Raw genomic sequence first — 23,172 nt, 5'->3', positions numbered from 1 at the left:
GCCAATCAGAAACACGAGCACATGACTGTATAGGTTGACCAATCATTGCCGCTTGCCTATTAGAATGTTACCATTGGAGTCCTAAGGTGAAAACGAACTCCTTTTGTCTACACAGTAGTGGTTTTTCGTGCTTATGTAGATAGATTCTAAAACTGCTAGGTGGAACGACGATCGGGCTTTACCAATAATCCGAAACATGTCGCCATTATAGTTTTTTGCACAATCTGGGATTTCTAGTAAATGCTGCCAGGGCCGTCACTAGAAAATATTTATGGGGGGGGGGGGGGGGTGCAAAACCAGTGGTTTGCCGACAAAATTGGCGTGGCAACGGATTCGGGCGTGGTTCTCAAACGACTATAATTATCATTGACAAAACTTGCGAATATTTTCTCGAACTGCTATATTTCAGTTTTGCTCAGTGTTATATTTGCAGGGTGGCCAGCAAACCAAAAGGTCCCGGCTCAGGGTGTGGCAGATAAACTTTTTTGAGCCACACTAACTAATGCGAGAAAAGGCTAAAATATGCACAGTTCAAATCAATTATTGACCGTTGTGGTTCTCTATTTAAATCAAGGATTCTATGTATGCAGTTAAACTCTGCACAATAACAGCAAAACAGTGGTTCTATTTGTAACTCTTAGAAACTCTAATAACAGTTCAAAATAACAATCCTAGTGTGACAATTTTTGCAACATTTTCAAGCGAACCTAATATATAAATATATATATATATATATATATATATATATATATATATATATAGTATTCTGAAATTGAGCCAAGAAAATAATCAAAAATTCAACCTGAATGTTCTTTTCTTTTGTCTAGGTTAGTATCTTGGCTACAACTTGAAATCTAGTGACCTACAAACTTATTCACACTAAAACATCATTGAGAAAACTTAAAACGATACAGATTCCTTAGTCTGTACCAAACTTTATTATTCTAAACACGTTGTTCATTTAACAATTAGCAAACAGAAAAACTTCATTATAACTTTTAAGCATGCACCTTGCAGAGGGTTTCAGAAAAAAGAAAAACTTAAAGGGCAGCAAGGAAGGCCTTTAACTGTTGCTTACTACTTTCAAGGAAGAGACTTTTGCGGAAAGAAATTTTCACGGGAAGAAACTTTCGAGGGAAGAAGCCTTTGCGTTTTTAGCGTTTATGGCCTAAAATCGCGGATGATTGATACGCAAAACTTCCTGAAATACTAAATTTTCGAAAAATTTTTTTTGTGAAATATTCAGAAAATTTTGCTGTTGATCCTCTGGAAAACTTTGACAAAAAATTATTCTGTTGGACAAATTTTACATCTTTTTCGTTGTTTTGCTGGTATCATGTAGAATAAAAATAGAAGGAAACATCAATTGAATAGAAATGTTTTTCACGCAAAGTCCATGATTTTCGCTAAAACGCGAAAGTTTGTTTTCGCAAAGCTCCTATTTCGCTTCTTTCGCAAAATTGATTCCAAAAATTTCCCAATTTGAGAAGCTTTCTTCCTGCGCAACTTTCTTCCCTAGGGAACATTCGATCATGTGTGGAAACAATGGCGACTCTAGACAACTAACTAAAAACAACAGCTCCTTGATCTCTACATACAGCTTCAAATTATTTCTCTAGGAAGTAGAACAGATTTGTCTTTGTGTGAAATTTGAAATAGAATTTCTGTATAGTGGATGTTGATCATAGTGGGGCTCTTTGGCCTGCGCGCAGACTTCATTTTGATGCTTAGTTGTGAAGCCAGCACGCATGTTAGGGGCCTTGGCTGTGACTGTATGTAGTTTCCAGTTTATGAAAATTATCTTCTCCACTCCAACTTTTGCAGAAAGGGCCCGTAATTTTTTTACTTTACATGTCTGTCCTTTTAGCACGAGAGAGTTTGAGCGATCATCAATATATTCTCGTTAGGTTTTCACAAATTTCAATTGTGACTGGTGCTGTCATCAACAACCGATAAAATCTATTTGAAAATGGCATAATTCTCTGTCTTTCTTCTGAAAATTTGCCAGTTTCCAAGAGGTTGGCGACAAAACTTCCATTTTCGAAGATTTGCCGACAAGGTTAGGGTCTGGGGGGTGTCACACCCCCCACACCCCCCGTAGCGACGGCCCTGAATGCTGCCTCTTTTCCCCACCATAGAGCTCGAAGAGTTCTCTCCCATTCCTGACCCCAACCCTACAGTGGGAAACGTAGCCTCAAGAACAAAAAATTGACGAAATAAACCACTCACCATACATACCACTCACCAAAAGACGACGAAACCACGTTTTATCCAGTCGCACAAAAGAGCGAGATTACGATTATAAACTCTCTGCCCTAGAGAGTACACATACTTTTCCTCTACCTGAGAGGTGCCACATTAATACTTTCCTCTACCTGAGAGGATTTTTTTTCTTTTTTTCCTCTACCTGAGAGGGTACACATTGATTTAGCCAATATGAGCCAAAAAATACAATCATAGAACCATAGAACTAAAGCAATAATTAAACTTGCTCAATACAAGCAACTCAATAATTCAAAAATTTGCTTATCCCGAGCAAAAATACAATCATACAATCAAGGAAAAGTAATATAGCAAAACTTTCATCTTGCTCAACACGAGCAAACACATTCATTAACACTAGCTCTACACGAGCCAACTCATCCACTCAAACTTGCTCAACATGAGCAATGCACAATCATAGAATGATGTAAAAATACTAAATCAATAATTTAAACTTGCTCAACACGAGCAACTCAATAAATCAAACTGGCCCAAAATGAGCAAAATGCAATCATAGAATATAGAAATATGATATGGCTATAATTCAAAATTTGCTCAACACTAGCAACTCACTCACTCAAACTTGCTCAACAAGAGCAATACACAATCATAGAATGATATAAAAATTAAAACAATAATTTAAACTTGCTTAATACGAGCAACTTAATAACCCAAACTTGCTCAACATGAGGAAAATGCAATAAAAGGATAAATATAAATATAATATAACAATAATTTAAACTTGCTCAACACGAGCAAAACTTTCTCATTCAAACTTGCCCGACATGAGCAACTTATTCACTCACACGTGATCAACATGAGCAATGCACAATATAAAATAGCAATAAGTTAAACTTGCTCAACATGAGCAAATACAGTCATTAAATCTAGCTCTACACGAGCAGCTCATTCACTTAAAACCTTGATCAACATTAGCAAAATTCAACAATAGCATAATAGGAATACACTAAAGCAAACAGTTAAACTTGCTCAACATGAGCAAACACAACCAATAATACTTGCTCTTCACGAGCAGCTCATTCACTTAAATTTTCTCAACGTGAGCAAAATTCAACCATAGCTTATTAAAAAGATAATGTCACGCACGATAAAGAGCAAACACACTCATTAATACCTGCTCTATTAGAAACGCATTCATTGAAAACTTGCTCAACATGAGCAAAAGCAATCATAGAATAATAGAAAGATAATTTAGCAGCAACTTAATTTTTGTAAACATGAGCAAACACTATCATTCACATAAGCTCTACGCGAGCATACTAGTGAAAAATAGCGAGAGGGCATTGCGACCTGCCTTTTCGGACTGTTTATGATCCAACAAAGACTTACTTCATCTTCAAAGACTTTTCTTCATTCACATAAAGACTTACTTTAGCTCGAAAAATTCTACTTTTCATATCCAATCAGTTAGAACGTTGGCACTTGAGGTTTATAAAACACTAAACAACCTTAACCCTAATGACAAAAACCCTTCAACGATCAGAATCAGATTATCAAGTTATCAAGGGTCTGAAATCTTAAATTCACCCTAAGAACCAAAAAGGAGAGCCCAAACTAAAAGGCAATTCAAACATCCGATCAGAACAAGGTTCCCTCAAACAAGTGTCCCTTTTATCGGCAGTAAATAATCTGTCTTAAGCAATCCTTGAAATTATTTCAAGTTAGTCCTAATTAGCGTACGTTCACTATAATAAAAACTAGAAATAACTAATTTTACAAATCAACACAATGCGAGCAACTCCTTCATTCCAATTTGCCCATCATAAGCAAAATATCAAATTGAACTAAAAGATATGAAATATGACAAATATTTTAGTCTAGCTCACTATTAGCAATGACACTTTTTGTTACTAGCTCTACCCGAGACACTCATTCACACCAGCCCGCTCGACATGATCAAAACACGACGATAGAACAAAAATAATTCAATGTAACAATTTCTTAAACTTGCTCAACATGAAGAAGCACAGTAATTAATTCATGCGCAACACGAGCAAACACAATCACTCATACCTGCTCACCTTGAGCAAAATACAATCATAACAAAAACGGTTATTTCACCATAAATTCCCCTTAAATATCTATTATTAAAAAAGGTTATTTCACAAAACGGGATGGTAGTAAAGTCCAGGGCAGAAAGGTCCTATTTTATATTTAACTGGAATCGAAGAGCTTTAAAACCCTTGGGGATTTACGATGTTTTCCAGAGTAGTTACAACTGCTTGGAGTGAAATTTCGGAAGAAATGAGACTACTCAAATGCACACGAATATTAAATTTTACTGCAAAAGACCAAGCTATAGACACCAGAGCATTTCTTGAACAGCCTGGTAAGCATACCTGGTAACCAGTAGAGGTACTTATACTTTGTCAGTCACCTCTTCATCAGCAAGCCTGTACCAAATACAGTGGCGAGAAGAGGACAGCGTGGAAACAGCACACAAGCAAAGAAAATACAAAAAAACAGCCTAGTTGTATTGTGGCTTCATCAAGCAAGATGAGACCCACGCTATGCCAAAACCTCAAATACCCCTAGATTAACCAAGGGAATGAAAACGCCACGAAACACACATCTTACCCTAGTTATACAAATCAAATTTACAGGAGGCCGAAAGACTTCCCCGCATTGCCCATAAACTAGTAGAGCAGATACAAGAAAAACGCGAGGAAGCGTGGCACAAGAAGACATAACGAAACAGTAAAAACAACAATCTCATGCGATTTAGTTATCGCTCAAAAGCCCCTCGTGAAATTAACTCTGATTAAATTTCATTTAATCATCATTTCCACTTCTTGATCTATTCCTGGCCACCATACTCTAAGTAATCCTTTAGTTTTCACAATGCCCAAGTGATGTTGGTGTGCTGTGGCAAGTTTTTTTTGTCTTAGATCTGTGGGAATTAATAGCTTTGTGCCTTTTAAAATGATATCATCTTTGATCCACAGGTCTTTCCGGCTCAGAAAATATGGTTTGTATTATGGACTTTTTGACCATTTCTCTGATTTTATCTGTTCTTTGGTGTTTCTCAATATTTCATTTTTTCTTTGCGACTGATTTAAGAATAGCATCATAAACAATTGAGTTTATGAAATGTTCTGTATCATCACTAAACTTTTCTCCTGTAGCTGGTAAAGGTGAACGAGATAAAACATCAGATGCATTTGTGTGTCCTGGTTCATATCGAACAGTGAACTTGTATGGTTGCATTTTTAGTAACCATCTTTGCAATCTTGGTGTAGGGCTTCCTCTTGCTGATAATAGTTTTTCAAGTGGTTTGTGGTCAGTTACTATTGTAAATTCTTTGTCATACAAATAGTAATGAAACTTCTGTGTTGACCAAAATGCGGCTAAGCCTTCTCTTTCTGTCTGAGAATATCTTTGTTCTGTTGGGCTTAATGCATGTGATGCATAAGCAACTGGCTTGAATTGTCCATCTTGTTGTTTTTGAGTAAGGATTGCTCCTGGTCCTACTGGTGAAGCATCTACAATGACTTTTGTGTCTGCATGAGGCTGGTAATAAGCCATTGTGCTTGCATTTCTAAGGCTTTCCTTTAGCTTTGTGAAACTTGCTTGCTGTTCCTTGTTCCATGCAAATATAGTTTCCTTTCTGGTGAGTTTCCTCAGAGGCTCTGTAAGTGTAGTATAGTCTTTGATAATGTGTGAACAAAAGTTGACTAGACCTAGGAAACTTCTTACTTCTGTTGCATTTGTTGGGACTTTGGCATTGTTGACTGCATCCGCTTTGGATTGATCTGGATGAATTCCTTTGTCTGTTAGACAATATCCTGCAAATGTGAGCTTTGTTGTTCCAAATACACATTTCTTTGGGTTGATCTTTAAGTTTCTGGCATGCAATGCTTTGAATAGCGTGTCAATTTCATCTCTACTCGATGACCATATCAGAATGTCATCTGCTTTGCTCAATAACCTTCTGAAACTGCTCAAAGGCTGAACTGACTCCATACACAAGACGTTTTGATTGAAAACAACCTTCATGTGTTAGAATTGTTGTTATGTGCCTTGATTCCTCTACTAACTCTAGTTGGTGGTACCCTTCTTTTGAATCTATCTTTGAAAAGTATTTTGCATTATGCAACTCTGGGAGGATTTCTTCAACTTTTGGAATCTGGTGTCTTTCTCTTACTATGGCTTCATTGGCTCTTCTCATATCTAAACATAATCGTATGGTTCCATTTGGCTTTGGTACTACTACTATTGGGTTTATCCAACTTTCTCAATGCAGTCATTTCTCAATAATCTTTCTAGTTCTGCAGAAACTTTCTTACTTGTATGATATGGTAATCTTCTGACTGGCTGCTGGACGGGAATGACATTTTCGTCAATATGTAGCTTTAACTTGTAGTCTTTAAATTTACCCATGCCTTCAAATACTTCTTTGTTGTTGTCCAGAACTTTCTGAATCTTAGGATCTATTCTGTGTTCAGTTGGCTTTTCTTGACTGATTTCATTTACTGATTTGTGAAATGAATTTGTTGGATCTGCTTTAGAACCTAGAACGTGGCCTACTCTTAAAATATCAAGCTTTTCTGCTGTCTTTTGTCCTAGCAATGCTCCTCCTGAACCTTCTGTGACATATAATTTTGCTTGGGTTTCTTTCCCAAATGCTTCAGCTTTTGCTCTGAATGTTCCTTTTAGTTTTAATGGTTCTTTGCCTAGATAAGTGAAGATCTTAGTCTTGCTGCTTTCAAGTTGTGGTTCTTTTTGCAATTTCTGAAATGATATCTCGTCAATGATGTTCAATGTTGATCCACTGTCAATGAGCATATTTATTGGTGTTCCATCTATATAGACTGGATATACTGGTCTTTCTTTGCTTCCAATTTTGAATACTGATATTTCATCATCACTTAAACTTCCTGCTGTGACTTCACTTGCCCTCACTTGATGACTGTCTGGTTTCTTTGGATTTTTGGTCTTGCAGCATTTTGCAAAGTGTCCCATAATTCCACATTTCATGCACTTTTTTCCTTTTGTCACTCTACAGTCTTTACTGTTGTGATTTTTCATTCCACATCTTCCACATTGTTCCCTTTGTTGAGTGTGTTTTTTTTCTGTTTGCTTGCCTACCTTTGTGCTGGTATTTATTTGGCCTTATTTTATTCAGGTCTAAGAAAGATTCTTTCATTGTGTCGGCTGACGAGCCTGCACCATTTTGTTGTTCTTTCTTCGTTGTCTGATGGTCTGATTGTTCCATGAGCTTTCCTATTGTTAGAACTTTGTCTAATGTGAGATCTGGCTCTTGTAGCAATCTTTTTCTAAGCTTACTTGATTTGCATTTTGCTATTACTTGATCTCTTATCTCGTCCTGTGTTGCACCACCATATTCACAATGAATGATTAACTTTCTCAACCTAGTGACATATGAATCTATGTTCTCTCCTGTTTCTTGGCCTGTTTTATGAAATACACATCTTTCAAATGGAATATTCTTCTTGATATCAAAATGACTATCTAACTTATTCACTGCCTGGTCATATGTTGTGCCTACCTCACCTAATGTTTCAAGTATATCTTGCACTTTATCTCCTACAAGATGCAAAAGTGCTGTCCTCTTTTGGCTATCATTTTGAATACCTGTTGTATTCAGAAAGTAAACGATCGATTTCTTTCATTTTTGCCACCTTTGACTTACCGTGGATGGGTCTTCTTTTGGATTAAATTCCTTAACTCGAGGTAAATGAATCTATATTGGTTGAGGTTGATGCGCCTGGCCTATTTGATTATCGTTTTCTTCCATATCGTTCTCTTGTCGAAAATATTACTTTCTAATCTTTCTTTGGGTTCTTTAGATAGCTGGTCGCCATAATATGTTGTGTATGCGCGCGCGATGCCTAAGATCCGCTACGACCTAGAGAGCACACGAGACCTAGAGAGCACACGAGACAAGACGCCATGTTTCACTCCGACCCTGATCTAGTCTTTGAACTCCAATCCGAGGCTAGTATACAATGGTTTATGTCTAATACATTACAGAGTCCTAAGGTAAAAACGAACTCCTTTTGTCTACACAGTAGCGGTTTTTCGTGCTAATGTAGATAGATTCTAAAACTGCTAGGTGGAACGACGATCGGGCTTTACGACACATGTCGCCAATATAGTTTTTTGCACTGGGTTTTCTGGGTTTTCCAGTAAATGCTGTCCGATAGCAGAATCGCAGGTTTTAGTTGTACTTTTAGATCTGCAAGACCGAGGTGGCTGTTCTCTTTGGGGACGAGTTTTGTTTCTAATGCTATATAAAATATTTCCGTTCCATCTTGAATTTGAAATCTGTTAGTGGAAAATGCAATAAAAGTTGAGGTCAAGTCCTTGGCTGACTTTTAAATAATTTTTATCAATTTTGATGACATTGTCAAAAAACAAGTAATTTCCACTGTAAATTTTTTGGCCCATCTCGATTTGAAATCTCCATGGTCGATTTAGTTAGTAAGGGAGATAAAATTTGAGGTTAGGCAGTTTGCTAGTTTTTTCTACAAAATTCCCTTTCTATTATGAAGCAGCTGCATTTATGCCTCATTCTTCTTCTTTCATTGGGGTTTGCTAAAATATCTAATTTATCGTAGGACAATAAAAAAACAACACCAGTTTGCCAAATTATGTGATGCAAGAGATAGGTGCCTTTAGAACTAGAACTACCAACATTTTAATTACTACTTTTTTATAATTCTATCGGGGAGAATTAAGAAAGAAAAAACGAGTTCTTCCACATTATGGTTTACACTTGTATTCGATTTCCAACCTTTTGGTGACTTTAGGACAAGGATCAAGTGGATCATTGGTCCAACTAGATATCGTGCAACTTGACTTCCCACCGCAAAATATCATTAGGTTATTGAGATTGCTGAATGCAACTTTACTGCATTCTGGCTTCCATCCAACTGACAAAGGCTTTCCGCAAACAGTTCCTGTTCTTTCTTTATAAGAAAGTTTGGTTAAGGACACCGTATGCTCCGAATCGCAGCTTAATGTGATTGGTTTTTCTTCACATGCTCTGTAGATAAGCACTTCGTCTGAAATAAAGCAACACTTATAGAGAGCTAAAAACAATACAATTTCCGGTTTATCAATACATGATAAAATGGCAACGGAAATTATGAATAATTGAAAGAGATAAGAATCATTGAGAAAAAGAGGGCTGTCCTTTGAAGGGCGGGGAAAAACCCTGTTGTAGAAAATTTCACATTTGCCATCTAGGGGCTGGCAAGAAAATTTTATTCAAACTTATAGGCAATGAAAAAGAGGCCCACAAAATGTGGGGCGAAACATTGGATCTTTTGACCATCCAACATTGGGTCATCCAACATAGTCATTTTCGTTGTTGGATGAAATTTCACTGACGTGAAAAATGTTGGCTGCCGACATCCAACAATTTTATTGTTTTGAAATGTTAGGTGAAATGTTGGATCATCTGGCCATCTCAGCCAACATTGTTAGCTCTGCACAAGCGCAGTTGGTTAAAGAGCGCTAAAATTCAATTATCGCATCGTTGTTGTTTTCTCGGGCTGGTTTCGTTCGTTTCAACAATTGCGTTTGCTTACAAGCAATAACACTTTAATTATGGACAATATGACGAACTTTGTGCGCAAGTAGAGGCAGTAAGCGTCAGTGAAGAGCCTGTTGCACATTTATATTCGATTTATCCTCGTTATTTTTCATTCTTCTTGTCTATCGTTTACTATCGAAATTTTTGTCGCAAGATTCATAAAACCTTGTGTTCTTTATCTTCTGGCACATACTGTAAGTAAGCAATTTATGGTGTGTGTTTAAAAGAATGTATTAGAAAATTAAAAAGAGGAAATAATGTAAAAAAAACGTCAACGATATTGTAAAAGTCAATCGGGCCACAGATTTGGGATGGCCTCCCCAACGAACTGAAATCAGCAGAAAATTTGAAAAGTTTTGAAAATCTAATAAAACAATGGGGCGACCGAGCTGCAAATGTAGCGCCTGTCAGCTTCTTCCAGTAAATGCAAATTAATCTTTAACTTAGTATCTATAATTAATTTAGTGTACTAATTGGTAGCTATGTTCAATTGGATTAGTTAACATTGTATGTATATATGTGTATATATTGTTAGCTTTCGTTTTATATCGAATTAAAATGAATTTACAACTACAGGATTCTCTCTAAATAGCGGACACCGTCGGGGCAAGAGCAACGTGTCCACTAATTGGAAGTGTTCGCGTTTTGGAAAGTTTTGCAATGTAAGTCCCAAATTTGAAAAAAGACCCGAGTTTTATATGTGCATCAATGTGTATCAGTACAAGTCTTTTACAAGGGGATATCATGCCTATATGAACATCTGGCGGAGGAAATGTTACAATGCAGGCATGTTCCATCTAATGAGGTGGACGAAAATGCAATAGCAATCATTAGAACTGATTCTTTGCGAAAAGAAAGCATTGTTGGACACGTGCCACAAAACATTTCAAAAATATGCTTAATATTCTTTAAAGTGTGAAACACTTACATTATAGCTGAAGTTATTTGAAAGAGGTTGAATCGTGGAGGTGGCTATGGTCTGGAGATTCCAGTAATTTACCACTTTCATGGGCAAGAAAAGTTAGTAATTTGGGCTATAAAGAAGCTCAAAGCTGTAAAAAGCCAACCAGATTGTCAAGTGTCAAAGTGTTTGAAGTAAATTTTTGAAAAAATACTCATTCGTCTCAGTTTTTTGTTCGCTGGGTCCTAACTTTTTTGTACTGTCCGCTAATTGTAAAGAAAAAAAGCCAAATTGACTATTTTGTGCAAAAATATTGTCCGTTAATCAGAGTATCCGCTAATTAAGTGTCGGCTAATTAAGTGTCCGCTTTTTAGAAAGTTTTTTATGAGAAATTGAGCAGAAAACGATCGGGGAAAAAATTTGTCCGCTAATCAGAGGTGTCCGCCTTTTAGGGTGTCCGTTGATTGGAGAGAATACTGTACAACAACAGCAACAACAGCAAAAACAATCAAGCCAAATGCGGTGTATAAACTTTGTCTAGCATCAACACATCTTTAATGAAAAATATTACTGCAAAAAGATATAAATATAACAATTTTAAGTAAAAACACATTGTAGCTGTTTAGCATTTTAAAATTCCAGATATATAGAACTGAAAAGTCGATCATGAAATTATTCTGTTTGCCTGCGCATTCATCAACCTTTAGACTGAAAATTTTCTTCTTCAATCGTGAAATTACTCCAAATATTAAATATTCATACTCATTTATGATACAACTTTTTTAAATCATTTAAAAAAATTTAGGAAATCGGTCTCTAGCTACAGCTACATAAACCCTTTCTTTAATCTGGGCGTGAGTGTTTTCATCCAACATGCTGGTATTTTTCGGCAACTTGTAGTAGTTTTAAAAATACAGTTACGTAGCAGCAATGTACATTGTAATTTATCATCTGATGATATTACATCATAAACTCATCCCACTATTTTGAAGTTCAAAATTTCTTTAGCATAACCTTCTTGGAGTACGACGATTTCTACGATAAGTATATTGATATCTCACCTGCTGCTGGCTTTAGTTTATAAACGAATTCAGAGAACGCATGCCCAGTGCATTCGGGGTTCTTGTCATAGCACTTTGTGTATGTCTGATCTCCAGTACAGCGATCAGATTTGCTTCTACTGGCCAACGCATCCATTTGAGCCTGTGTTCTTCCATAACATTCACCCCAAAAATGAAGCGCAAAGCCAACGTATTGCGTTGTTCCACTTCTTTCTTTGTTAGCCTCTCTTGTTTTTGAATCACAGGTGCAAGCTAGACTGTAATGAAGTATGTTGGATTTTAATTTCAAGCAGGAACTTATAAGTTGTAAGGTAAAATAATGTTGTCCCCAAGTTCTAATGTTTTACCAAGTTATGTGATCACTTTATGCCACCAGTTTAAATTTCTTATTGTGTTGGAAATCTGTAGGTTCGCAATAGATGCCAAAATGTTTGTGACTCCTGTCACACAATGAAATAAATTTTTTAAATTATTCGTTTCTGATTAAGCTACAATTTGGTGCCTTTCCAGACGACCGTGTTACGTTGAAATGGCAATATTTTCATCCTGGGATTCCTAGATTGTTTGCCCATTAGATCAAGATGGTTGTTTGACAACTGTGGTGTTTTACGAGCTTACAAAACCCTCGTTGCAATTCGATTTAGAGCAGGAAATGGTTGGTCCAGACTACATAATCCTCTTATAAAGATTTTATCATTTTTTTATTTTGTAGGTTTAAAATTCAGAGCGTTTAAAGATATAGAATACTTATCATTGCATTGCGCGCCATTCCAACAATATCTGTCGTTGTATGCACTCATCATTCATAAGAAACTCAGAAAAAATTTCCGAAAGCAAAAATGTGTTTCTCAAATCTGTTCAAAAATTGAGTCATTCAAAGTTCTTAAAAATTTCTTAAACTTCTTAAACTTTCAAAAACATTTGAGTCAATTGCCTACGAGTTAGTTGTTTTTGTAATTGTATGATGATAGCATCATTCCTTCTGAATTAGAATGTTTCCTTGAAATGATACTGAGTTTTTATCCATACGATTTTATCATTTGGAATTGAATTTTCAAACCTAAAAGCTTTAAACATCTGCCTCTCTACCTTCCTTTTAAGGAAATGTGAAGTTGTAAAAGTAAAAACCAATGCCCTTACAGCTAGATAAATGCTTGTTTTACCTATCCGTACTAGCTGCTAATGGAAGCAGACATTCTTAAATGAATTTTGACAACTGTATCTGTCAGCCACGTAGCTGCAGGGGGCACGGAGGGCTGTGCCCCCCAAATGAAAATTTCGACAACAACTTGCCTCCTCTGGCCACACTTTTTCTAAATGATATTTTGAACAGCTAATTATAATTCCGCGAGCTTGCTTTAGTCGCTCCCTCATGAATGCCTCTTGCTCGAGTTTGCCCACCCTAGCCGACATCTACAGCTACGTGGTTGGTTTCTGTTCCAATATTCAACAGATACCGTTGAAAAAATTAAAGTCTTTGACATATCCAGTAATATAGACAGGGAATTTTTAACAACAACCGAGCAAAGTGCCTAACCTTAGTTTTTGCTCTTGATTTGGGTACTTTCAGCCTTGCTGAATATTTTAAGCCTTGGATACATTTTTGTAACACCATAGAAATCACGTGATCGATGACGTCATTTTCCCCGGTCATTAAAATTTTTAATTCTTTTTTTTGAAAAATCGCTCCAACCATCTTGTTTGGCATTGTAATAGGAGCAAAAAGTTCTGAAGAATAAACTCTATCAGACCTGCAGATAACGAGTTATTGCTATTTAAAGTTTGCATGACGTCATCAAAATGGCGGTTTTGTAGTTTTCAAGCACGTGGAATTCAAAGGCTCATGGTCATAATTTAGGTTGCTTTACCTCGATTTTGAAGTTTTTTGACCTTTGTGTTATTCGGCAACTCAATAATGTCATTTGAGCTGATATATTTGCACGCCTGGGAAACTAAGTATTGAACAAAATGCATGCAAAAGGAAAATGTTCTAATAAAAATTTTTCTTCAAAAAAGCTATACTGAAGAGGAGCTTTCGTCAGCAATGAAAGACCGTCGATTCGTCAGCATTGTCGTTCGGCAATGAACTCCAACTTTAACAGCAGCTAGAGGGTGCAATATTAAATAGCACTTACATGCCAAGCATGACTTGATACCTCTTGCACTCAATCATCACAATTACAGGCAATGTTGCAGTTATCAGAATGTCTGTCGAAGTCATTTGAAGGAAACGATGCATCTAGCTTTCTCAGATCGGAAAGTTACGGGAATGAGTGCAAGTATTGCTCGCAAGCCATATTCCAAAATTTCAAAACGAATTGCTCAATAGACAGACAAATATTACATCAGGACCTTTTCGATACAGCTTCATACATGGAAGTTTATACATGCGTTAACTTGATTCATACGCATTGCATGGTCAGAGTAGCTCTTGGAAAGAAATTACATATCAAGACAGCTTCGAAAGATAACGAGTCAACAAAGAAAAAAAGTTTCGATCGTCTAGCTCATTAAAAGTACAAAAAGCTTTTTCACTCTAATAAAGAAGTGAGCTTGAATATAGAAACCGGTGCCGCTTTCTATTGCAACACGTTCGGACTGTTCCGTGCATCATCGAGTAAAAAGTTGATGCTGCAAGGCTTGCATAAATGCCATGAAATGTAAGATGGAGTTACATTCGTCATCACTATGCAAAATTAAAGTAGCCTGTAAAGAGGATTGCAAGGGTTGTGCAAAGCAAGGAAAGGATATTATGCCTTAAGTATTCTTCATTGTCATAGAGGAACAAACATACAGAGTCTAAAGAAATAGATCTTTGTTCTTGCATTCGTGTGTTCTTAAAGACGTAGACATTCGGCTTGTGCTTCATGCAGTAATGCAAGAATCAGATGTAGTCCTTATCTCAAAAAAAACACTGATGTTCTTGTGCTTTTAATTTGGGCGTATAAACACACAGGTTTAACAATTATAACCATGAGAGATTCGTCAAAGTTGGAAGCATTTGCAGAAGCCTCGGCAAATAACTGTGTTCTTCCCTGCCAGCATTCCATGCTATCACAGGGTGTGATAACACATCCTACTTCTACAGGGCTGGGAAACTTATTAACGACGATTTAAAATACCAGCATATTAAGAACTTGGCTATTTCCTGGGAATTTGCTAATAAAGCCTTAGATGGCGCACGGGAGTTCATTCGAACGGTTGTATACAGTGACAAAAAAGTGAATTCTAAAACAATAAAATTATATCAACAGATGAAAGAGAAGACATGTCTTTCTCTACTCAAACTGGCTTTATCAATTGGCGGAAAGAAACTATGTAGACCTTTAATTAGCCTTTGTTGAAGAAACATAGGAATAGGTTGTTGCCTTGATGGAAGCAGATATTATATTCTGTGACACGCCTCTGCTTACCAGTTGTGATGCATCTTAGTTGTCTGGAGGAAAAGGAATCGATGCCAACGGGGCGAAACTTAGATTTGAGGGCCGATTCATGCCTTGGGTACAATTTCTTGTCGTTCTTCGTTGACTTGTTTAACTTCAAAGCTGCCTTCATATGTAATTGCTTTCCAAGAACTACACTGATTACGCAATGCGTATGAATCAAGTTAACGCATGTATAAACTTCCATGTATGAAGCTGTATCGAAAAGGTCCTGATGTAATATTTGTCTGTCTATTGAGCAATTCGTTTTGAAATTTTGGAATATGGCTTGCGAGCAATACTTGCACTCATTCCCGTAACTTTCCGATCTGAGAAAGCTAGATGCATCGTTTCCTTCAAATGACTTCGACAGACATTCTGATAACTGCAACATTGCCTGTAATTGTGATGATTGAGTGCAAGAGGTATCAAGTCATGCTTGGCATGTAAGTGCTATTTAATATTGCACCCTCTAGCTGCTGTTAAAGTTGGAGTTCATTGCCGAACGACAATGCTGACGAATCGACGGTCTTTCATTGCTGACGAAAGCTCCTCTTCAGTATAGCTTTTTTGAAGAAAAATTTTTATTAGAACATTTTCCTTTTGCATGCATTTTGTTCAATACTTAGTTTCCCAGGCGTGCAAATATATCAGCTCAAATGACATTATTGAGTTGCCGAATAACACAAAGGTCAAAAAACTTCAAAATCGAGGTAAAGCAACCTAAATTATGACCATGAGCCTTTGAATTCCACGTGCTTGAAAACTACAAAACCGCCATTTTGATGACGTCATGCAAACTTTAAATAGCAATAACTCGTTATCTGCAGGTCTGATAGAGTTTATTCTTCAGAACTTTTTGCTCCTATTACAATGCCAAACAAGATGGTTGGAGCGATTTTTCAAAAAAAAGAATTAAAAATTTTAATGACCGGGGAAAATGACGTCATCGATCACGTGATTTCTATTGAGTTACAAAAATGTATCCAAGGCTTAAAATATTCAGCAAGGCTGAAAGTACCCAAATCAAGAGCAAAAACTAAGGTTAGGCACTTTGCTCGATTGTTGTTAAAAATTCCCTGTCTAATAATAGGTAAATATTTTAGTCACTATAGGTTATGGTTTTTTCTGCAAACAGCTCTGCTAAATGCAGCTCACTTTTCTCCCCTACCAGGTTGATAGCGTTAGTAGAGTGACGAGAACCTTGTAGATGTAGGGGATGAACAGCTCTGGAAAGGCACTTTAAAAGTTGTACTTTATCATCAATTGAAGAACTTAATGCGAATTTCTCTTACGCTTTAACCGCGATATTCTCCAACAGCCGACTGAGAACGATGGTGTGATGTGCTGCTTCCTAACTTCTTCAAGATTATCGCTTCTTTTCGTGAGGTAGAAAAACTGAATGAAGGTTGTGAGAAATGTATGCCTTTCCGTCTCCCTTTGGCTGCACTTTTTTTTTAATTTTATTTTGGGCTGTTGTTTTTAGTAAGTGGGTATCTTTTGTTTATGGTGGGTCTCACTCTCTCTCAAAGGACTACTTTGAACACTAAAAAAAGGAAGAGCCTTAAAAGACCGGGAGAAAATCGAAAGAAAGAACTTAAAGATAAAAAAGGGACTCGATTATCTTAAAGAATTGATGATTAAAGACTGTTGAAGATAGTAATTTTTAATCGAACAATAACGGACACCAAGGTTCAATTTATAATTTACTCAGCGGTTGAATTGCGAACCGTTTTCTCGTTAAATAGTTAATCTAGCCTGTAAAAACACAATCGTTATTTTTCTTATCAGAACCATACATTCAAGAATGAAAGCAGTTCTGAAATATTAACTAGCTCTGCAATTCTGATGAAAGTACATTTAGAATTTCGTTACCCGGTCTAGATGAGAGCCTGAGCGTAGAATTTCACAATATTGTTGATTTGTTGGTTATTTGTTTGTTAGAATTCGATCTCTCGAATATCTAATTTTTTTTAGTTTTGTTCGTATGTTGCTATGGTTTAGGAGGAACATGGTTTAAATTCCATTTCCCCAGAACCAGCTCACCCATCGGCGCAAGAAATGTCACAATCAAGAAATTCTAGATTGACATGCAAGCTCTATGAAGCACGAGCCACCTGAAAATTTACACCTGAAATGCGAGAAAATGCCATCAAAATGCCAAATGCTTTCCTATCTACAGACACTTAGGACTATTTTTCAAATGTGATACCTATATATTTTCCCCTTGTTACGGAACCTCTATCAAAGTTAAAGTTGCTTTCTTTAGTTTGGTTTCCTCGATTCAAACATGTTGTGATTGACATAACGTTCCCTCTCAGAACCAATTTTACAGCTTCATTTGACAGCTGCTTATCGATAAATGCGCTTGTGCAGAAATTCATAAGGTCAAAAATTGCAACAACGTTGTGTTTTGAGAATCCTTTTCCTGCCTTTTCCAATTTTGAAATCCTGTTTTTGCAAATGACTTTTCTTTTCTTGCCTGGCTTAAAAAATACCATAATGACAAACACAGTAAGACGGTCAAGTCTGTTTGTTTAAATTCAACCAATTCTGACTTCTTACCAACATTGATTGCAAAATTCTCTCGCTTACGGTTGATTAGCAAGCTTCAACATTTAAAGGTCATGATCTCTTTTTTGTGTGCAATCTGTACGTTTTCGTCCATTCATCGAAATCAAGAATCTTCCCATGAGTGAATTTGCCTTCAGTAAAATCGTCTGCAAGTTCGTCTTTTCATATCAAATTTAGGATCGTAGTCGTCACTTCAACCATTTTTTTAGAAGTTGGCAAAAATAGATAAGATAGTTGAATGTTATTTATTAAAATCTCTGATTACCAAATGCAAGCAAACCAACTAATAAAAGTTAATAAAACCCAATGATATACTCTATATCATCACGGCAAACGAATTCAGTGGCGCTGCTAACCTCCGGTAAGAAATGATCGGCGTCCCTTTTCCCGTATTTGATGTATTTTCAGAGTTCGTCGGCAAACTGACACTTTAACAGCGTCATATGCCAATTTTTGAGTTTCTTTCTGCAGTTTTCTGGGGCATAGGTTATTATAAGGCGTACAAACGGTTGTTGAAAAGTAGACTGACTTGAAATATGTGAAAAATTGAAAAGTGTGACCTGAAAAGTGTGCTATTGAAAAAAGATGAAAAACAGCTGCTTTATCTAGCATACACTTTATTACAGAAAAAGATAGTAGAAATAGTTCCTCGAGGGAAGCTCGAGATGATTCTTGTGCATCTTTGCTAACTTGTCTAAAGTGCTTGCAAAATGTTACTGAAATTTAAAAGCCTTGGCCTTTACGCCTCCAGTTTCAGTTCCTTTCTCTTCGAAAAATTTACGATTTTAGAGTTGAAACACAAATCATTCCCACTTTTCTGCCACACACAAATTTAAAATGCTAAAAATACATAGTACACTCTTCTTTTTAAAGGAACAAATTAGTTTATGCCGAGTCTCGATGTTTCCATTTTTTGAGTAATTTGAGCTAGAGCTTTTTTATTTCAAAATTTATTTTTTACAACAAAATACCTTAGGTTGTTTAAGCTCCATGAAAAAACTGATTTTCGCAAACTTTTAGTAGCACGGTTGATTACCTGATAAAATCTGCTCCTTTTGTTAATATGAAAATAAGAGTAAAAGGCATATTGGCATAAATAGTGTGCTAATAAAAGAAAGAAGACTGTGCAACTAAACGAATAAGGAAACCCAAAGGTGGAAACGAAATTTTGAGCTCATAGCATTAGCTTCTCCTTAGTGCTCAATGAGCAGAGAGGTGTTACTTTTCGTGGATCTAAGCTTTGAACTAACTAGAACCTGATGCCAAACAGGCACTTTCCCTTGCCACCTTTAAGAGAAGAATAAAAAACTAACTATGAGCGACAATTCCTATTTCGTAGTATCTATCTTCTTACTTATTAATGTTTTTGTCACGGCCCCCTGAAAAGCAGTTCTCATGGACTGACGGGGCTACCATGCCTAAATAAATAAGAATAAAATAATAAATAATAATAAATAAAAATAAAATAGTGTTCATAATAATAATCTGAGCCGAACGAAAGGGCAAAGGGTTAAGCATTCAATTCTGGTCAAGGGTTAAACCTTTCGAGCCCACAAACTATCTGAATGAAAAAAAGAAAGAATCATATGTCGCACTTGCAAGATTCATTACTTCAAAGGGGTTTGCGTTAAATTTAACAAACATTAATTAGCCAGACCAAATAAAACATTATACTAACTGGTGCATATATCCAACAATATCGGCCCACTTAATCTTGAAACGGTCATATACTACGAGGTCTTTAACATCTGCGTTATACTCGTCATAGCAACCAACTTTTTCGTAATTTCTCACACAGGTTGACAATCCACTACCTAAAAAGAAAAGTGGAGAACACATTTCCTATCCTAGAAAAAATGCAAAACTGGATTCATTCTGTTCAGAAATTATTCCATGTATATACATGTATATATACTTTTCACCCTATCTTTTCTTTTCACTTACTTATAGATCATCATTGAGAAGTAAGTTTTTCCTGCTTTAGAACAAAAAATTCTAATCAGGGGGCGCAGGGGGAGCGATTTTGCTTTTTATCACGTGACCCTATGACGTACATTGTGATAACTCGGAATTTTCCTGTCATTAATAGAGAGTTTACGAAACACGACGCGACAGGTCCAGACGAACTGAATTCGTTTAGAATCGTGTTGTAAACGTTAATATTGCACTGTATACCAGTATCAGCAATAACAAATTATCACAATCTACGTCACGGTGTCACGTGATTCATTTCCCGCCATAATAGAAAGTTTTACTCTAAGTTAATAGAAAAACAAATTTGGCGCCAAAAGTGTGTCACTTGTCCTTTAAAGATTCCAGATAATAAAGTTTCGTTTTTCCGGGGCCTCGCCCAAGAGACGTTTTTTCTATGGAACTTGATACTCTTGATGCAGTTTAAGGGACATGAAAATTTGATCTCATACAGAGAAAGTCTCATTTTTTGAAAATATGTATTCAAAAAAGCTAATCTTAAAAGATTTTCACCTACCTGCTGCAGCAGACAATGTGAGTACACAAAAGAAGCATACGAGGAAGACGGGAACGTACATGTCAAAGAATTCTTTGACTCTATCGGAGTGAGAAAAAAATTCAATTTTAACAACATTGCTTAAAATATCTTTCTTCAAACTATGGTGTAAACTAAGTATTGAAGCTAATGCAGATTTTCAAGTTTTGGAAAAATGTTGCAAATTATTCAGAGTAATTGCACCATTGTTTGGAAGCTGAGTGAGGAGACAGAGACATCAAATAGTGTTTCCATGCAACTTTTTATCAAAGCTAATAGTGGAATGAAAGAAAGATTTTAACAACTTACCCCAAACTTGGTTTTTGGTTCGAGAGCTAGCTCTGTTTAACAGTAAATACCTTCAAAAGAGACTGAAGGCCAACTACTTATCAACACTGGCGGGTATGCTTTATTCATTTTTCTAAACAATGGACTGTTTGACCAACCCAGATACAGTAACAATTACTCTATCAACGCTTGTGTAAACACCGTATGTCTTCAGAATTCCCTGAAAGAGTTAATAATCTCTATGGTGATTTTGCTACTTTCTCAGCTCTTTCATCATTGATTTTTATATGAATTCATCGTATGCACATACACATTGACAAAGAAATTTCAACTTGAACATGAATTACAGTCAGTAAAGCTTTACACAATTATATTTTTTGGTTGTGGTGTACGTCTTTCTCGCAGAGGTTTGAGTTCATGATCATATTTAAGAAGAGCTAATTTAAATGACAGTTAGAGCAGGTAAAAGTTGTAAGGTAAGAAGAGGCAGGGGCGGATCCAGAAGAAAATTTGACTGTCTCACAATCCAGCTGAGGGTTTGGGGATCCTAAAAAGTGGAGGGGGCAAAGCTGAAATTGCTTTAATTTACATCTGAAATGCGAGAAAATGCCATCTGTCATATTTGTTCTGTTATTCAACATCATTTTTTCATTACGAATCCCCTGCTTTTTTATTGTCCTCTTGATAATTACAGGCATTATAGTTGCCAAGAAAAGAGGCTACAAACTTTTCTTCATCAAAATATATACTGTGGAGGACAACCCTTTGAAGTCTTGCTAGTTCTGTATGTTTTAACTCAGCTGGCCCTTGGAACTCCTCTGCCTTTATTAGGTCTTCCACTCTTTGCAAAAGCTCCATTTTAAGGTGTTTACAGAAGAGACAACACGATATTCATCACAAATTTTCCACACAACATCCAATGCAAAATGCCGGGTTTGCACGGAGCTCCTTCGGGGTGGTGGGCAGCAAAATGAAATTTACACAACATACGTCTCACCGATGCCGCACAATCGCACAATTTGATTGGTGGGATGATGCCTGTGCGAACTTTAAAAAAACCATCAGTCTCACGGATACCCCGAATCTGACTACATTGGATCCCTGCGATCTCCCCGATATCATCTTTATGGATCCTTGACTCTCATATGATTACGTATACTGACTGAGACACTGAGACCAGGCCAACAACAGTAACGATACTTTGCACTAAACAAATGATAATTCTTTGACACACATCTGAAAATCTGACTGTCTTACGTGCGGACGGTGAGATAGTCTGGATCCGCCCCTGAGAAGAGGCACATGATTAATCAAATGATCTTCAAACATGATCTAATGATATCGAGACACTAACCAAGATCGTGGCTGTTTAGCTTATTCATTGCAACAACCCTCTTTGAAAGATTCATTAGCATATTTAAGGGCTGCAGTTTATCTTTCACGAAAAGCGAAAAAAGCCAACGTTAACAACTATATTTACCTTTTTTCCTAATATGCTGACAATTGATTATTTTTCATGTTTTCTTTCGCTTAATAGCGTAATTGTAAGCAGTGGCGCAACGTAAAATCGCAGACTAGAGGATTGGAGGGTCATTATTAGTAAAATTTACCGACAAAAACATACATTAAGAAAAATGTAGGTGCTATTTCATCTACCGTTAAGCAAGTTTTATCGACAAACTAAGAATTGTGGACCAACTGAAGATTTACCGACAAACTCATGAAATATTGGGGAACGGTGTCGCACCCCAACATCCCCCGCTCCCCATTATTTACGCCCCTGGTCGTTAGGCAAACGCTTTGTCTAGGATTCACGCAATAGATAGCCTCTTTTAAGTACAGCAACTGGGACAAGTCTTTCTTTCTATAAAGGAAGGGAAAACAGTCTATTGTTTGAAAAAAAAGATTTCCACCAGGTCTGGAGGGGCAATTGCTCCCATGTTAAAAAAGGCCCTCGCACAATACCACTTTGAATAAATGGTAGCGCTACCTATTTATCTACAAAACAATAGCATTGCTCTACGTAGACAAGAGGATGAATTGCTCAGATATTAGCGAAGACTATGTTCTCGTTCTGTTCTTGCTTTTTCCCTAGCTTTTCAAGAAGAAAATTGGAAAATTTGAACTGCCAATTTTTCAACTAGAACTGCCGATGAATAATCTAGAACTGCCCATTTTGGAAAATGGAAAGCCTTAGGTTGACACCTGCTGTGATATAATTTCAAAAGTCATACACAACTTCAGTATAAATGAAACTTCTTCAAGATTGGTACTGTAACCAATACTAGAAGATCAATGCACGATCAAGTTTAGACAAAATGAAGATTTTAATAAGCTCTCGAGAGGCAAAGCATATTCCGAAGATCTCATCGTAATAAATCTTTTAAGTTGAGAAAAATCAAATTAGCTTAAAAAACATGCGTTTCCTTGGCAACGAACCGCTCATTTAAGTATGTATATACATAACTTGTAATTATACATTTGCATTTCATTTATTTTTAAATTTGCACAAATTGAAATAATTCCTGGAAGTGTAATTATGATGGTGAACAGTTCATTCAAAAAGGAAGCTTTTC

General features: G+C 36.5%; 2 protein-coding genes across 2 annotated transcripts; both read right to left on the bottom strand.

The window, feature by feature from the left end:
* Positions 1 to 6,504: 6,504 nt before the first annotated feature.
* Positions 6,505 to 7,245, bottom strand: LOC148958242 (uncharacterized). The gene has a single exon (XM_089112936.1). The coding sequence runs from the start codon at positions 7,243 to 7,245 to the stop codon at positions 6,505 to 6,507; it is 741 nt and encodes a 246-aa protein (XP_088969062.1).
* A 1,641-nt stretch (positions 7,246 to 8,886) lies between these two features.
* LOC148958241 (uncharacterized) lies at positions 8,887 to 20,709 on the bottom strand. Its single transcript, XM_089113166.1, has 5 exons — positions 20,618 to 20,709; positions 20,291 to 20,370; positions 19,481 to 19,616; positions 11,807 to 12,063; positions 8,887 to 9,311 (listed from the first exon to the last, which is right to left on the bottom strand). Exons 2-5 carry the CDS (start codon positions 20,349 to 20,351, stop codon positions 9,010 to 9,012), a joined length of 756 nt encoding a protein of 251 aa, XP_088969292.1. The 5' UTR covers positions 20,352 to 20,370; positions 20,618 to 20,709; the 3' UTR covers positions 8,887 to 9,009.
* Between the last annotated feature and the right edge of the window lie 2,463 nt (positions 20,710 to 23,172).

This window comes from Rhopilema esculentum, chromosome 16 (genome assembly GCF_057945365.1).
Source record: "Rhopilema esculentum isolate cy_ngs chromosome 16, ASM5794536v1, whole genome shotgun sequence".
In the NCBI taxonomy this organism is placed as follows: Eukaryota; Metazoa; Cnidaria; class Scyphozoa; order Rhizostomeae; family Rhizostomatidae; genus Rhopilema; species Rhopilema esculentum.
The sequence above is the reverse complement of the archived record's forward strand: the minus strand, read 5'-3'. Positions and strand labels throughout refer to the sequence as shown.

Coding starts and splice junctions, on each gene's coding strand:
- LOC148958242 (XM_089112936.1), bottom strand. CDS start 7,245: ATGGGACACTTTGCAAAATGCTGCAAGACCAAAAATCCAAAGAAACCA.
- LOC148958241 (XM_089113166.1), bottom strand. CDS start 20,351: ATGTACGTTCCCGTCTTCCTCGTATGCTTCTTTTGTGTACTCACATTG. Junction 12,064..19,480: donor ATTGTTGGATATATGCACCA/GTTAGTATAATG, acceptor ACTTCATTACAG/TCTAGCTTGCACCTGTGATT. Junction 9,312..11,806: donor TAAACTAAAGCCAGCAGCAG/GTGAGATATCAA, acceptor GCTTTATTTCAG/ACGAAGTGCTTATCTACAGA.